Source organism: Oncorhynchus keta, chromosome 15 (genome assembly GCF_023373465.1).
Source record: "Oncorhynchus keta strain PuntledgeMale-10-30-2019 chromosome 15, Oket_V2, whole genome shotgun sequence".
Lineage (NCBI taxonomy): Eukaryota > Metazoa > Chordata > Actinopteri > Salmoniformes > Salmonidae > Oncorhynchus > Oncorhynchus keta.
The window spans coordinates 9,262,104-9,276,482 of record NC_068435.1 but is presented as its reverse complement, the minus strand read 5'-3'; the positions used below and the strand labels follow the sequence as shown (position 1 = coordinate 9,276,482).

General features: G+C 44.3%; 1 protein-coding gene and 1 long non-coding RNA gene across 3 annotated transcripts; one reads left to right on the top strand and one right to left on the bottom strand.

Moving 5' to 3' along the window:
• Window positions 1–4,379: 4,379 nt before the first annotated feature.
• LOC118394387 (dnaJ homolog subfamily C member 1-like) lies at window positions 4,380–13,794 on the bottom strand. 2 transcript variants are annotated; one of them, XM_052463192.1, is made up of 13 exons: window positions 13,426–13,794; window positions 12,028–12,129; window positions 9,444–9,490; window positions 8,924–9,089; window positions 8,256–8,353; window positions 7,881–7,974; window positions 7,541–7,640; window positions 6,871–7,043; window positions 6,359–6,478; window positions 6,131–6,179; window positions 5,537–5,746; window positions 5,259–5,464; window positions 4,380–4,932 (listed from the first exon to the last, which is right to left on the bottom strand). In XM_052463192.1, exons 1-13 carry the CDS (start codon window positions 13,579–13,581, stop codon window positions 4,864–4,866), a joined length of 1,590 nt encoding a protein of 529 aa, XP_052319152.1. In that variant the 5' UTR covers window positions 13,582–13,794; the 3' UTR covers window positions 4,380–4,863. The 2 variants fall into 2 exon arrangements, with proteins under 2 accessions (XP_052319152.1, XP_052319150.1); XM_052463190.1 differs by having other exon boundaries at window positions 5,259–5,746; window positions 13,426–13,792.
• LOC127907557 (uncharacterized) lies at window positions 9,671–11,200 on the top strand. Its single transcript, XR_008064838.1, has 3 exons — window positions 9,671–9,852; window positions 10,342–10,806; window positions 11,108–11,200. It is a non-coding gene; the product is annotated as an uncharacterized LOC127907557 (long non-coding RNA).
• Window positions 13,795–14,379: the final 585 nt, after the last annotated feature.

The following is a 14,379-nucleotide window of genomic DNA, read 5'->3' as shown; positions in this document are numbered from 1 at the left end:
TATGGATTTTATTGTCCCCATAGGGAAAATAGGGAAACCTATTGCCTGCATTTGAATCCAAGACGTTATTTTATTTAACCAGGTAGGGCGGTTGAGAACAAGTTCTCATTTACAACTGCGACTTGGCCAAGATAAAGCAAAGCAGTGCGACACATGGAATAAAAAAAGTCAATAACACAATAGAAGAAAAGTCCAAATACAGTGTGTACAAATGAGGTAAGATAAGGGAGGTAAGGCAATAAATAGGCCATAGTGGCAAAATAATGACAATTTAGCAATTAAACACTGGAGTGATGTGCAGAATGAATGTGCAAGTAGAGATACTGGGGTGCAAAGGAGCAAAAAAAGAAATAACAGTATGGATATGAGGTATTTGGATGGACTATTTACAGATGCAGTGATCTGTAACCTGCTTTGACAGCTGGTACTTAAAGTTGGTGTGGGAGATATGAGTCCCCACCTTAAGTGATTTTTGCAATTTGTTCCAGTCATTGGCAGCAGAGAACTGGAAAGAAAGGCTGCCAAAAGAGGAATTGGCTTTGGGTGTGACCAGTGAAATATACCTGCTGGCGCGTGCGCTACGGGTGGGTGTTGCTATGATGACCAGTGAGCTGAGATAAGGCGGGGCTTTACCTAGCAAAGACTTATAGATGACCTGGAGCCAGTGGGTTTGTCGACGAATACGAAGCGAGGGGCAGGCAACGAGAGCATACAGGTTGCAGTGGTGGGTAGTATATGGGACTTTGGTGACAAAACGGATGGCACTGTGATAGACTGCATCCAATTTGCTGAGTAGTGCTGGAGGCTATTTTGTAAATGACATTGCCGAAGTCGAGGATTGGTAGGATGGTCAGTTTTATGAGGGTATGTTTGGCAGCATGAGTGAAGGATGCTTTGTTGCGAAATAGGAAGCCAATTCTAGATTTAACTTTGGATTGGAGGTGTTATATGTGAGTCTGGAAGAAGAGTTTACAGTCTAACAAGACACCTAGGTATGTGTAGATGTCCACATATTCTAAGTCAGAACCATCGAGTAGTGATGCTAGACGGGCAGGCAGGTGCTGGTAGCGATTGGTTGAAGAGCATGCACTTAGTTTTACTTGCATATAAGAGCAGTTGGAGGCCACAGAAGGAGTGTTGTATGACATTGAAGCTCGTCTGGAGGTTAGGTAACACAGTGTCCAAAGAAGGGTGTCGTCTGCGTAGAGGTGGATCAGAGAATCACCAGCAGCAAGAGCGACATCATTGATGTATACAGAGAAAAGAGTCGGCCCGAGAATTGAACCCTGTGGCACCCCCTTAGAGACTGCCAGAGGCCCGGACAACAGGCCCTCCGATTTGACACACTGAACTCTGTCTGAGAAGTAGTTGGTGAACCAGGCGAGGCAATCATTTGAGAAACCAAGTCTGCCGATAAGAATGTGGTGAGTGACAGTCGAAAGTCTTGGTCAGGTCTATGAATACAGCTGCACAGTATTGTCTCTTATCGATGGAGGTTATATTGTTTAGGACCTTGAGCATGGCTGAGGTGCACCCATGACCAGCTCGGAAACCAGATTGCATAGTGGAGAAGGTACGGTGGGATTCGAAATGGTCAGTAATCTGTTTGTTAACTTGGCTTTCAAAGACTTTAGAAAGACAGGGTAGGATATAGTCTGTAGCAGTTTGGGTCTAGTGTCTCCCCCCTTGAAGAGGGGGATGACCGCAGCAGCTTTCCAATCTTTGGGGATCTCAGACGATACGAAAGAGAAGTTGAACAGGCTAGTAATAAGGGTTGCAACAATTTCGGCTGATAATTTTAGAAAGAGAGGGTCCAGATTGTCTAGCCCAGCGGGTTTGTAGGGGTCCAGATTTTGCGCTCCTTCAGAACATCAGCTATCTGGATTTGGGTGAAGGAGAAATGGGGGAGGCTTGGGCAAATTGCTGTGGGGGGTGCAGGGCTGTTGAGGGTAGGGGTGGCCAGGTGGAAAGCATGGCCAGTGAGAGAAAAATGCTTTTTGAAATTCTCAACTATTGCGGATTTAACGTGGTGACAGTGTTTCCTAGCCTCAGAGCAGTGGGTAGCTGGGAGCAGGTGCTCTTATTCTCCATGGACTTTACAGTGTCCCAGAACCTTTTTGGAGTTTGTGCTGCAAGATGCACATTTCTGTTTAAAAAAGCTAGCCTTAGCTTTCCTACTGCCTGTGTATATTGGTTCCTAACTTCCCTGAAAAGTTGCATTTCGCAGGGGCCATTCGATGCTTAACCATTGTGGGGTGTCGCCAATGCTTCGAACAATTACTTTTGCGCAGACAAACTGTTGTGCAAAATGTGTTGTATTGAGCTGTGAAAATGTATTTGCCCCTTTTCTGATTTTTCATACTGAATGTTAACAGATCTTCAAGCAAAACCTGCTATTAGATAAAGGGAACCTGAGTTTATAAATTATGTAACACCCAATTCCCCTGTGTGGAAAAAGTAATTGCCCCCTTACTGAGTTTTTTTAAACATTTATTTAACTAGGCAAGTCAGTTAACAAATTCTTACTTACAATGACGGCCTAGAAACAGTGGGTTAACTACTTTGTTCAGGGGCAGAACGACAGATGTTTTCCTTGTCAAGCTCGGGGATTGGATCTAGCAACCTTCCGGTTACTGGTCCAACGTTCTAACCACTAGGCTACCTGCCATCAATAACTGCCACCAAAAGCTTCCTGTAGTTGTCGATTGGTCTCTCACATCGCTGTGGAGGAATTTTGGCCCATTCTTCAATGCAGAACTGCTTTAACTCAGTGACATTTTGGGAGTTTAAGCATGAACCACTCCTTTCAAGGTCTGCCACATCTCAAAACTTCAAATTTGTTGCTTTTTAACCATTTTCATGTAGATTTGATTTGCTGCATGACCCAGCTGCGCTTCAGCTCACAGACGAATGGCCTGACATTCTCCTGTAGAATTATCTGATAGAGCAGAATTTGTGGTTCCTTCTATTAAGGCAAGTCGTCCAGGTCCTGAGGCAGTACTTTCACCACCATGGTACCAGGAGGCCACCTCCACTATGTACCGGTGACACCAGGAGGCCACCTCCACTACTTCTGTAGCTCAGTTGGTAGAGCATGGCGCTTGTAACGCCAGGGTAGTGGGTTCGATTCCCGGGACCACCCATGACTGTAAGTCGCTTTGGATAAAAGCGTCTGCTAAATGGCATATATTATATATTACACTTGTGCCCTGTATTTCCTGTTTGGGAGCAGTTGGTAAGGCGTATGAACACCCTGTGTGACCCCTTCACCTCCAGTCCCTGTATTTCTCCTGCAAGTTCACATGCTATCAATCTGAGGAAAGATCACTTTTAACCAAGGTTAAAATGTATAATTTGAAAGTCAGATCTAAATATACACACTTTAATTCAGGGTTTTCTTAAGGGAACACTGTCTAAACATTTCCTTATGTAGACGTAAGTAAAGCTTTTTAAAATGGTCTGTTCGTCAACACCTGAGGCTAAAATGTTTCTCAACACTGTTACATGCAGGTCTGTCTCCAAACGAGTAGCACAGTGAGTCGTCATACCTAGCGATCAAACAAAAAACAAATGGTCCCAATCGTTTTTCCACCATTAATATCCCCCACCGGGAAAAATGACAAACACTTCAAATAAAGGGCTGCGTGACGTTTTTGATAACTGTAAATATATATTTTATTATTAAATGCTAATATGGCTATCGCAAAGAAATACAAATGCCATGATACCCTGGACAAGAGGAAAAAGTCTATATTTCTAGTTCTTGCAATGTTACCTAAATGTCGTAATAAATAAATTGGCTACATTTCTTAAATATTGATAATTCTGTGAACTGTCTTGTGAAAGTTTTGAATTGACACAATACCTGTTAGCAAAGGTGTCAGCTGGAGACTAGGTGCAGGAGCTTGCAGGGATCTGTAGTCTTGCATGATGTCTACTTTGATGCGGAGTAGCATTTTCAAATCAAAGTAAATAAAGCTTAATATATTGATAAATCACCTCGTCTTAGAATTACAAGGTTATCAAAACGTCATGCCAGGGTAAACCCACACAATCAGCCCTTAAATTTTCCAACATAGGGAATTTTAGAAACAATTGGAACCATTTCGGGGCGACAGCGTAGCCTAGTGGTTAGAGCGTTGGACTAGTAACCGGAAGGTTGCGAGTTCAAACCCCCGAGCTGACAAGGTACAAATCTGTCGTTCTGCCCCTGAACAGGTAGTTAACCCACTGTTCCCAGGCCGTCATTGAAAATAAGAATGTGACTAAGAACTGACTTGCCTGGTTAAATAAAGGTAAAATTAAATTTCCCTTTTTGGCCGCTGGTTTATTTATATTTTTGGGGCTGAAATTGACATTTCAAACAGTGCATCAATGGATCCATGTAAATAAATAAAACCATTTATTTCCTTCTCCAACAGGTTATATTCAGTACATGTGCGATTTAAAATGACACAGCAAAAAAAGTATTGATATTTTTGTTGTTGTTGGTGTGCTGAACACTCCTCACATGGCAGTCCATAGAGAGGAGGCTGGATGGCATGCTTTGGGCAGAGCTAAGGCACATGACAGACATGAGACGATGGGCCCGAGTCCCTTCTCCCAGGTCCTCTGTCCTTTTAAGAGATAAAATAACCAGACAGGTTGAAGCAACCATATGGTATGTGTATTATTCATTATATTTCATTCCATCCTTTTAGATCACATTGAAAGGGTAGCCAGGAAAAGGGGCTAGATTAGGCCATAAACTGTGTACACACGACTTAAACTGGGGTCTGCCAAACGTTTTGACACACCCTGCAATGTTGCATTGTGGGGGATCAAAAAAAAAACTGATTTCAAGATGGCGGTCTTTCGGGGGAGTCAGCTCTTGGCCTGCTTCCTTTTCAGCACCAGCTCAGCCAAAAGTTTGTACCGAATCATACACTCCTCCTGAAAAACAGTATAGGTCCATCACCATTCAAAATTAAATCATGGTTTACCATCTCAGCTATTCATGACAATTTAAGTTTTGTTATTTCTATAGTCTACCTACCTACCTACCTACCTACCTACACCTAACACTCATCGAAATTGCTTCAGGTTTCAGGAAAGTATTTCAATTTTAAATAAGTGGTCAAGAAAGTTGGCGGATCATGTCAATTACCACAGACAATATAGATTAGGCAAACTGTACACACGGCTTAAACGGGGGCCGGCCAAACATTTTGACACACTCTGCAATGTTACAATGTGGGGGGGGGGTGGTAATCTCTCACCTTTCTCTTCCCCGGGACCACCTTGGCGATCCAGTCCCAGCGTTCCGTGGTGCCTCGCGGGTACTGCTGTAGGGCCAGCTCCAGAAGCTTCTGCTGGTTCTGGGTCCAGACGTCGTCAGTCTCCGCAGTGGCCTTCTCCTTGGACGGTTGTGGGACTGAAGAGGGGGGCGGACTCTGCTCCTCTCCGCTGTCCTTCTCGGCTGCAGCTGTGTAGTCAAAGTCCCTCTGTCTGTGTCCCTTAGCCTCAACCCCCGCCCTTCCACCCCCAGTCTTTTTACCTCTCCTCCTGACACCACCGGATTGGATGCCCTCTTCTTCGTCCCCTCCGCCCCTGTATTCTGTCCCCTCTGTCATGGCTGCTGCCGGGGGCTGGGGGTCTTCACGCTGGGTCATTAAGCTGTCAGGTACGGCTCCGGCCCCAGCTATGGAGCCCTTTCCTGGGAAAGCGCTGCTGCCCTGGGCCTTGAGCTCAGAGAGTTTCACCAGCCCTGCATCAAAGAGGTACAAGTTAAGATGTTGTCTCTCTGCTGATGAATAAAGTCTTCCATTTTTAAAAAAGGGGACATTTTTCTAAACACAACACAAACATGGTGCAGTTGTCAGCACTCATTTCAGAACAAGTTTAAACTGGAATGGCTTAGTCCCTAGTCTCCTCACGGACATTAAATACAAATGCTGCTTCAGCATTTGGGAGTAATATCCTGGATTCAGCTGTATACATTACATTTTCATCTCTTATTAAACATTGCATGATTGTAGAAGAAATGTTTTTAAAAATGTGCCATGCACGACAAGGCAAAAACCGAACAATAAAGTAGTCCATCGCAGGTTACTGCAAAGGTCAAACAAAACGTTTTAAAAAACGGACTTACCTGATGTGTTGGTTTGACCATCTTTGACTTGTTTGACTTTTGCAGTAACCTGCAAAGGATCACAATATTTTTACATTTTTCTTTGACAAGCAACTATTCTCCTAAATTTCTAAACACAAAATGTTAATTTTGCTGTATATTTTTTCTAAGACTGACAAAAAAAATTCACATTCCCTCCATTTAAGTCCAGAGTTTTCCATGCACCACCCATTCCCAATGTATACTCACATCGGTCACCGATCTTCCTAGTTCGTGGGCGATTTTCTCCCAGCGTCCAGGTGTTCCCCCAGGGAACTTGGCCATACTCCTTGTCAGAAGAGTGATGTCCTCTTCTGACCACTCCGGAGCCTGAAGAAACGACAAACAAGATTAGATCAAAGACCAGGACATTTTGGCTTAGGGCTGCAAAATTCCAGAAACGTTCCCAAAATTCCCAGGTTTTAAGCAAATCCCTGTTGGGGAAAAAGGTGGGCATTTGAGGTATTTTGGTGAACATAACGCTATAATGACCATCCAGAATCTATTCCATCTTGCCTGTTGCCTCAGATTCATGCAATTTACCTTACTTGACCCTAGAATAGGATATATTAGACAGATCACTCTGGTAACTGTCCAACTATACCTACAAATGGCAAATAAAACAAACTTTATAATCCAATATTTGGCTGAATTAAAAGAGCAGAGCTTTACTAATGTCATGGAACAAACCTGTTCACAGAGGGAAAATGTTGTGGACCCACCTTTTTCTTCTGAGACTTCTTATCCTCGAGCCAGTCATCCAGCTGGTTTTCGATCTCCTCGATAGACGTTCCCTGGTCGTATGCCAGTGAGTTTGCGCTGTCTGCGCCCGTAAGGGAAGGCTCATAAACGGGGAACTCAAACTTCGGCTTCTTCACTTTGGATCGTTTCTCTTCTGTGGGAAGTGAGGAATGTGATGAGACAAGAGCACACGGCTGGGGACAATTACAACTGATGCTCCTGGGAGGCACAGCGGTCGAAGACACTGCATGAGGTGTCACTACAGACACCCTGGTTCGAATCCAGGCTGTATCACAACCAGCCGTGATTGGGAGTCCCATAAGGCGGTGTCATCCGGGTTTGGCCAGTGTAGGCAGTCATTGTAAATAAGAATTTGTTCTTAACTGTCTTGCCTCGTTAAAGGGCAAATACATTTTTTTTTTTTTACATTCAAACACAGTTACTGAATTATATCAGAAAAACGATTTTGCTCTACAAATAAAATGTATTATGATGTCCCATTTTCTTGTTTGATCCAGCTAACCTTTATTTATCCAGGCTGGTTAATAAAATAAAATCTTACTTTTAAATAAAGACCAGGCAAAAGTGAACAATCAGTCATAATTAGGCAGATAATTAAGTTGTCTACTTCAATCTTCTACAAGTCCTTACTTATTGTAGTAGCATCCTGTTCTGCCAGTGCCATGGCTTCCACTTCCTCTTTCTCTCGGATCTTCATCTCCTTATAATCTTTGTAATACTGTTTGGCGTCCTGAAGCACAGACCAAATTAAAGATAAATTGTCGCTCGCTGAGGATGCTGATAGGATCTTATCAATTGCCATTTAAGAGATAATAATAATTGTACACCAATACAGTGATAGAAAATGTGCAATGAGAGGGAATACTTTCACTAGGCTCTGTATATGTTGATCAATATACCACAGCTAAGGGCTGCTCCTCGACTGTGAAGGTAACAGAACTCGGTTTGGTTAAATTAGTTGGAGGGCTACCTGTATGACATGGGGGAGGGACTTGACAGAGAGATAAAGCCAAGTGCTCAGCTTGAGTGGCAGGATATCCTGCCAATGAGGTTTGTCATGTGACCTGAAAGGAAAAGGACACGTGACCATGCTGAAGTGTACATACAACACACATGAATAAACTACATGCTGAACAAACAAAGGAGCAATATTCCAATGCGTTTTCCATGCCATTTTCACATGCAACGAGCACTTCAAATGTTCTACTAATATACAGTTCCACCGCTTGAGAAGTTGGGCATGAAGCGTTAAATTTTGCCGTTTTGACAAAAAAAAGCAGTGCTGTATTATTATAATTCAATATGATATTTACTTGTGAAATTAGGAACACCTTGTGACACTCACCTGTCTATTTTTTCCTGTCCGATAAAACGCGATTCTTCGGCACTCTTGCTACTCGTCTTCTTCTTCTTCTCTTTTTTCTTCTTGCTCAGAAGTTCATCCTAGTAGGAGAAGCACCATGTGGAAGGAAGACGTCAAGCAGGTTATTAGAAATCTATGGGCGTCACTTCGCTCTCTCTCTCACACACACACACACACACACACACACACACACACACACACACACACACACACACCTTTTTATTTGCAGAATCTTACTTGGTTCAAGGGGAAACATTTTACTGCAAATCAATTACATGTATTATATGACAGAGGGAGAAATGTGACATCTCTTACATATTTAGTTTGAATAATTCAATAAGTTAAGTTTTGGACTATTTCACTGAACATTGTTAAATGGAAGTAATTGGTTATTATAAAATCCTGAATATGCTGAGGCTGAGAAACCCGGTGTTAAATTGCACCAGTGTATTTATACTTTATACAAACACAGAAAAATGCTTTTTAATCCCACTTTTTCAGCACAGCAATAACTGCCCATTGGGGGACTAAGTTAATAGAATTGAAGCTGTGGAACGGATAACAGCAAACTTGGATTATAGCAAATTTGGATTACAGTTTGGTAGTTTAAAAAAACCAGACGGGTGAAAGGTCATGCACGGTCCCCTCACCAGCTGCTTCTCCAGGTAGACGGACCAGATGACTACATAGTGGCACACGGTCAGGATGAGGAAGAGCAGGAAGCCCAGCTCCCCATTGCTCATCTTCCTCACCCGCCTGTAATAAAACACTGGCTGCCTCCAGTCCGGTAGCCCGTTGACCAGGACATCATTGTACCTGTAGTTGAGAGGAACCAAAACGAAAGGGTGGTTCGAGGATTTCTCCGATGGCAAATTTTAGGGGTTCAAGCAGTGATAAGCGGCAGAACAGCTTGGCTCAGCCCAGCAGTGTGAAAATGGTATTTTTTTTTTTTTTAAATGATGTTTTCCTCATTTTCTCCCCCCACTGCTGTGGTGGATAACATAGGAAATACACACTAAAATTATACACTGGTGAATAACATGGTGAGGATATAATATACCTAATAATGACAGAATACTGTAATCTCCACAAAATTGTGTACGAAATTGTGAATGTCACAGACTCCTCCCACTTTCAGAAGAAAGTAGTGAGAGAAGGTGGGGGGCTGACCTCTGTCTCCTCTCTTCATCTTTCAGTACTTCATAGATGCCCACCAACTATGGGGAGAGAGAAAAATGATCAGTGAGGCAATAGACAGAAATGGCAATCAATACTTCAACTAATCAGATAGATTGCAGTGTATGAAAATGACTGTACCTCACAAACTACTTTTACTGCCACAAAACACTGCATATAAACAGTGTTTCACTTAAACATGACCTATTCTATTTGTTGCTGGAATTTCTCTGTAAGGTGTCCATAGACTACTTGTAAGATGGAGATCAAACAAGACGAAGTTGGGTTTAAAAACCCCTGTAGGGAGTAGGTAGGGAGTGTTAAACCCCCGTAGGGAGTAGGTAGGGAGTGTTAAACCCCCGTAGGGAGTAGGTAGGGAGTGTTAAACCCCCGTAGGGAGTAGGTAGGGAGTGTTAAACCCCTGTAGGGAGTAGGTAGGGAGTGTTAAACCCCTGTAGGGAGTAGGTAGGGAGTGTTAAACCCCTGTAGGGAGTAGGTAGGGAGTGTTAAACCCCCGTAGGGAGTAGGTAGGGAGTGTTAAACCCCCGTAGGGAGTAGGTAGGGAGTGTTAAACCCCTGTAGGGAGTAGGTAGGGAGTGTTAAACCCCTGTAGGGAGTAGGTAGGGAGTGTTAAACCCCCGTAGGGAGTAGGTAGGGAGTGTTAAACCCCCGTAGGGAGTAGGTAGGGAGTGTTAAACCCCGTAGGAGTAGGTAGGGAGTGTTAAACCCCAGTAGGGAGTAGGTAGGAGTGTTAAACCCCGTAGGGAGTAGGTAGGGAGTGTTAAACCCCGTAGGGAGTAGGTAGGGAGTGTTAAACCCCTGTAGGGAGTAGGTAGGGAGTGTTAAACCCTGTAGGGAGTAGGTAGGGAGTGTTAAACCCCGTAGGGAGTAGGTAGGGAGTGTTAAACCCCCGTAGGGAGTAGGTAGGGAGTGTTAAACCCCCGTAGGGAGTAGGTAGGGAGTGTTAAACCCCCGTAGGGAGTAGGTAGGGAGTGTTAAACCCCCGTAGGGAGTAGGTAGGGAGTGTTAAACCCCCGTAGGGAGTAGGTAGGGAGTGTTAAACCCCCGTAGGGAGTAGGTAGGGAGTGTTAAACCCCCGTAGGGAGTAGGTAGGGAGTGTTAAACCCCCGTAGGGAGTAGGTAGGGAGTGTTAAACCCCCGTAGGGAGTAGGTAGGGAGTGTTAAACCCCCGTAGGGAGTAGGTAGGGAGTGTTAAACCCCCGTAGGGAGTAGGTAGGGAGTGTTAAACCCCCGTAGGGAGTAGGTAGGGAGTGTTAAACCCCCGTAGGGAGTAGGTAGGGAGTGTTAAACCCCCGTAGGGAGTAGGTAGGGAGTGTTAAACCCCCGTAGGGAGTAGGTAGGGAGTGTTAAACCCCGTAGGGAGTAGGTAGGGAGTGTTAAACCCCGTAGGGAGTAGGTAGGGAGTGTTAAACCCCGTAGGGAGTAGGTAGGGAGTGTTAAACCCCGTAGGGAGTAGGTAGGGAGTGTTAAACCCCGTAGGGAGTAGGTAGGGGAGTGTTAAACCCCGTAGGGAGTAGGTAGGGAGTGTTAAACCCCGTAGGGAGTAGGTAGGGAGTGTTAAACCCCGTAGGGAGTAGGTAGGGAGTGTTAAACCCCGTAGGGGAGTAGGTAGGAGTGTTAAACCCCGTAGGGAGTAGGTAGGGAGTGTTAAACCCCCGTAGGGAGTAGGTAGGGAGTGTTAAACCCCCGTAGGGAGTAGGTAGGGAGTGTTAAACCCCCGTAGGGAGTAGGTAGGGAGTGTTAAACCCCTGTAGGGAGTAGGTAGGGAGTGTTAAACCCCTGTAGGGAGTAGGTAGGGAGTGTTAAACCCCATTGGGAATAGGTAGGGAGTGTTAAACCCCTGTAGGGAGTAGGTAGGGAGTGTTAAACCCCCGTAGGGAGTAGGTAGGGAGTGTTAAACCCCATGGGGAGTAGGGACTGATATTGCAAACTACTTTAATGACTTTTTCATTGGCAAGATAAGCAAACTTAGGGATGACATACCCGCAACAAACACTGACACTACACATCCAAGTATATCGGACCAAATTGTACTTTTTAATTCTGTAAAGTCAGTGTGGAAGAGGTGAAAAAATGATTGTTGTCTATCAACAATGACAAGCTACCAGGGTCTGACAATCTGAATATAAATACCTGAGGATAATAGCAGACGATACTGCCACTCCTATTTGCCACATCTTCAATTTAAGCCAACTAGAAATTGTGTGTGCGTGCCTTCAGGCCTGGAGGGAAGCTAAAGTCATTCCGCTACCCAAGAATAGTAAAGCCCCCTTTACTGGCTCAAAAAAAAACACCTTATGGAACAGCGGGGACTGTGAAGCAACACAAACATTGGCAGAAACATGCACTATCCATACACATGTATTTAGTACTGTAGACATGTGGTAGTGGTGGAGTAGGGGCCTGAGGGCACACAGTGTGTTGTGAAATCTGTGAATGTATTGTAATGTTTTAAAATGTTATACATTTTGCTGGACCCCAGGAAGAGTTGCTGCTGCGTTGGCAGCAGCTAATGGGGATCCATAATAAATACAAAATGATAAGTGAGTGGGCTGACCTGTCTGAATTGGGTTTCAGCATTTGCATCTTTGTTCTTGTCAGGATGCAGCGTGAGCGACAGCCTGCGATAGGCCTTTCTGATGTCCGTTGACGAGGCATCCTAGTGGGGGGAGAACGACATGTACATGACATTTCAGAGAGTAATTGTGTGTGGTGATATATCACACATGGTTTATCACAAGCATAATAACTAGTCTATAGCACTAAATCAGTCTGTACGCTCTCATTCTACCTGACATGTCCCACAGTATCGGGGGCCTATGCTTCCCCATCCTATCCAGAGGACAGTAACCACCCCAAGGGTATCGGGGGCCTATGCTTCCCCATCCTATCCAGAGGACAGTAACCACCCCAAGGGTATCGGGGCCTATGCTTCCCCATCCTATCCAGAGGACAGTAACCACCCCAAGGGTATCGGGGCCTATGCTTCCCCATCCTATCCAGAGGACAGTAACTACCCCAAGGGTATCGGGGCCTATGCTTCCCCATCCTATCCAGAGGACAGTAACTAAACCAAGGGTATCGGGGCCTATGCTTCCCCATCCTATCCAGAGGACAGTAACCACCCCAAGGGTATCGGGGCCTATGCTTCCCCATCCTATCCAGAGGACAGTAACCACCCCAAGGGTATCGGGGCCTATGCTTCCCCATCCTATCCAGAGGACAGTAACCACCCCAAGGGTATCGGGGCCTATGCTTCCCCATCCTATCCAGAGGACAGTAACTAAACCAAGGGTATCGGGGCCTATGCTTCCCCATCCTATCCAGAGGACAGTAACTAAACCAAGGGTATCGGGGCCTATGCTTCCCCATCCTATCCAGAGGACAGTAATCACCTCCAAGGTTAACGGAGTCCTACAAAGACATGGCACTCGGATGACTCCAAAGCAGGACAGCACTGTATTCAACACTATCCTGTACTCAGTTTGTCCATATGGTGGCCAACCCTCCTCCTGGGGAGCTGACGGGCGTGCAGGCTTTTGTTCCAGCCCTATTTCAACACACCTCATTCAGCTGCTCAAGGTCCTGCCTGATGCGTTGCTGAATCAGATGAGTAAAAATCGTATGTGTTAGAGTAGGGCTGGAGCAAAAGCCTGCCCCAGACCAGTAAACTTTGGCTGGAGAAGCAACAGTGTTCCTTGCAAGATGAACAACTAGCTAACGATATTTAACTACCTACCTTAACTTTCATCAGGGGTTATAATACAAAATAAGGGGAAGCATCCTGACACGTCATGATTTGCTCGTCTCCCGGTAGTCTAGGTACACGTAGCTAGTTTTAAAAAACTACAACAGGCCTCATCATGGGAACAGATCTCTATTTAGGACTTCAAAAAGAAAATGCTAGTTAGTAAACGTTTACAGCTTTAAAAAAAGCAAACTAGTTATGACTTACCTGCTCAACAGACAGGAATTCGTAAAAGTTTTTTTGAATTTCCTCCACTAGATCGTAGAGCTCAATGTCTGAATCCCAGGAATGAGAGGGTCTTGGGCAGGCAATAAGAATACTGACGGCGGCAATAAACGAGAGGCTCCATGAAGCTGAGGTCATTATCAGGCTTTGATAATGTTAGCGGTAATATTGTACCGCGATTTTTTTTTATCCTGCTGATATGCACCTAGCGCGGCTACTACCCTTACAGCAGGCTGCTTGCGCTAAAGATTTGCTACATTTCCCACAATCCTGTGTTTGTCACCTCTTCCGGTTTCCACACGTGTCACGTCGGTTTGTAGAGGTTTTGCCTTCAACATAAAAGCACCAATTGATGCGCACGATATCCCCGAGTCCGATTTCAATCCAGCGTATCCTCGATTTGAACCCAGTGAAATTATTTTGTTGATTAGATGTTTTTATAATAGGCTATTTTCTCAGGAACCATGTGGTCTGTCCACTAGAGCTCATGAACAATACCAGACACAGATATAATCTGAAAAAATATATAATTTTCATAAAGAAATCATTAAATTATATATTCCCCAAATGTATGCATTAATTAACATAGTTTATGAAAAAAATCGTGGAACTTTGTTAAATAACCAGGAAGTTTGCAACCGTAGAGAAAGGCAACACTTCAAACTCAATTTTTGAATGTGAACTTCTGTTATACTGGATCTTGATGGCTTATGGAAAACAGAGGGACATTTAAGTAATGACAAGTATAATGGATTTTATTTGTATCTCCTCAACATATCTACTTTGGAGTAAACCTAGAGTAGGTCGTTATGGAAAAATGAAATATACAGGAATCGACGCATTTCTGATGTGTCCATTTGGAAAAGGCCATTCATTCCTTCTGATTGAAAAAACACTCCAACACAGGAGGTTGGTGGCACCTTAATTGGAGAAGGT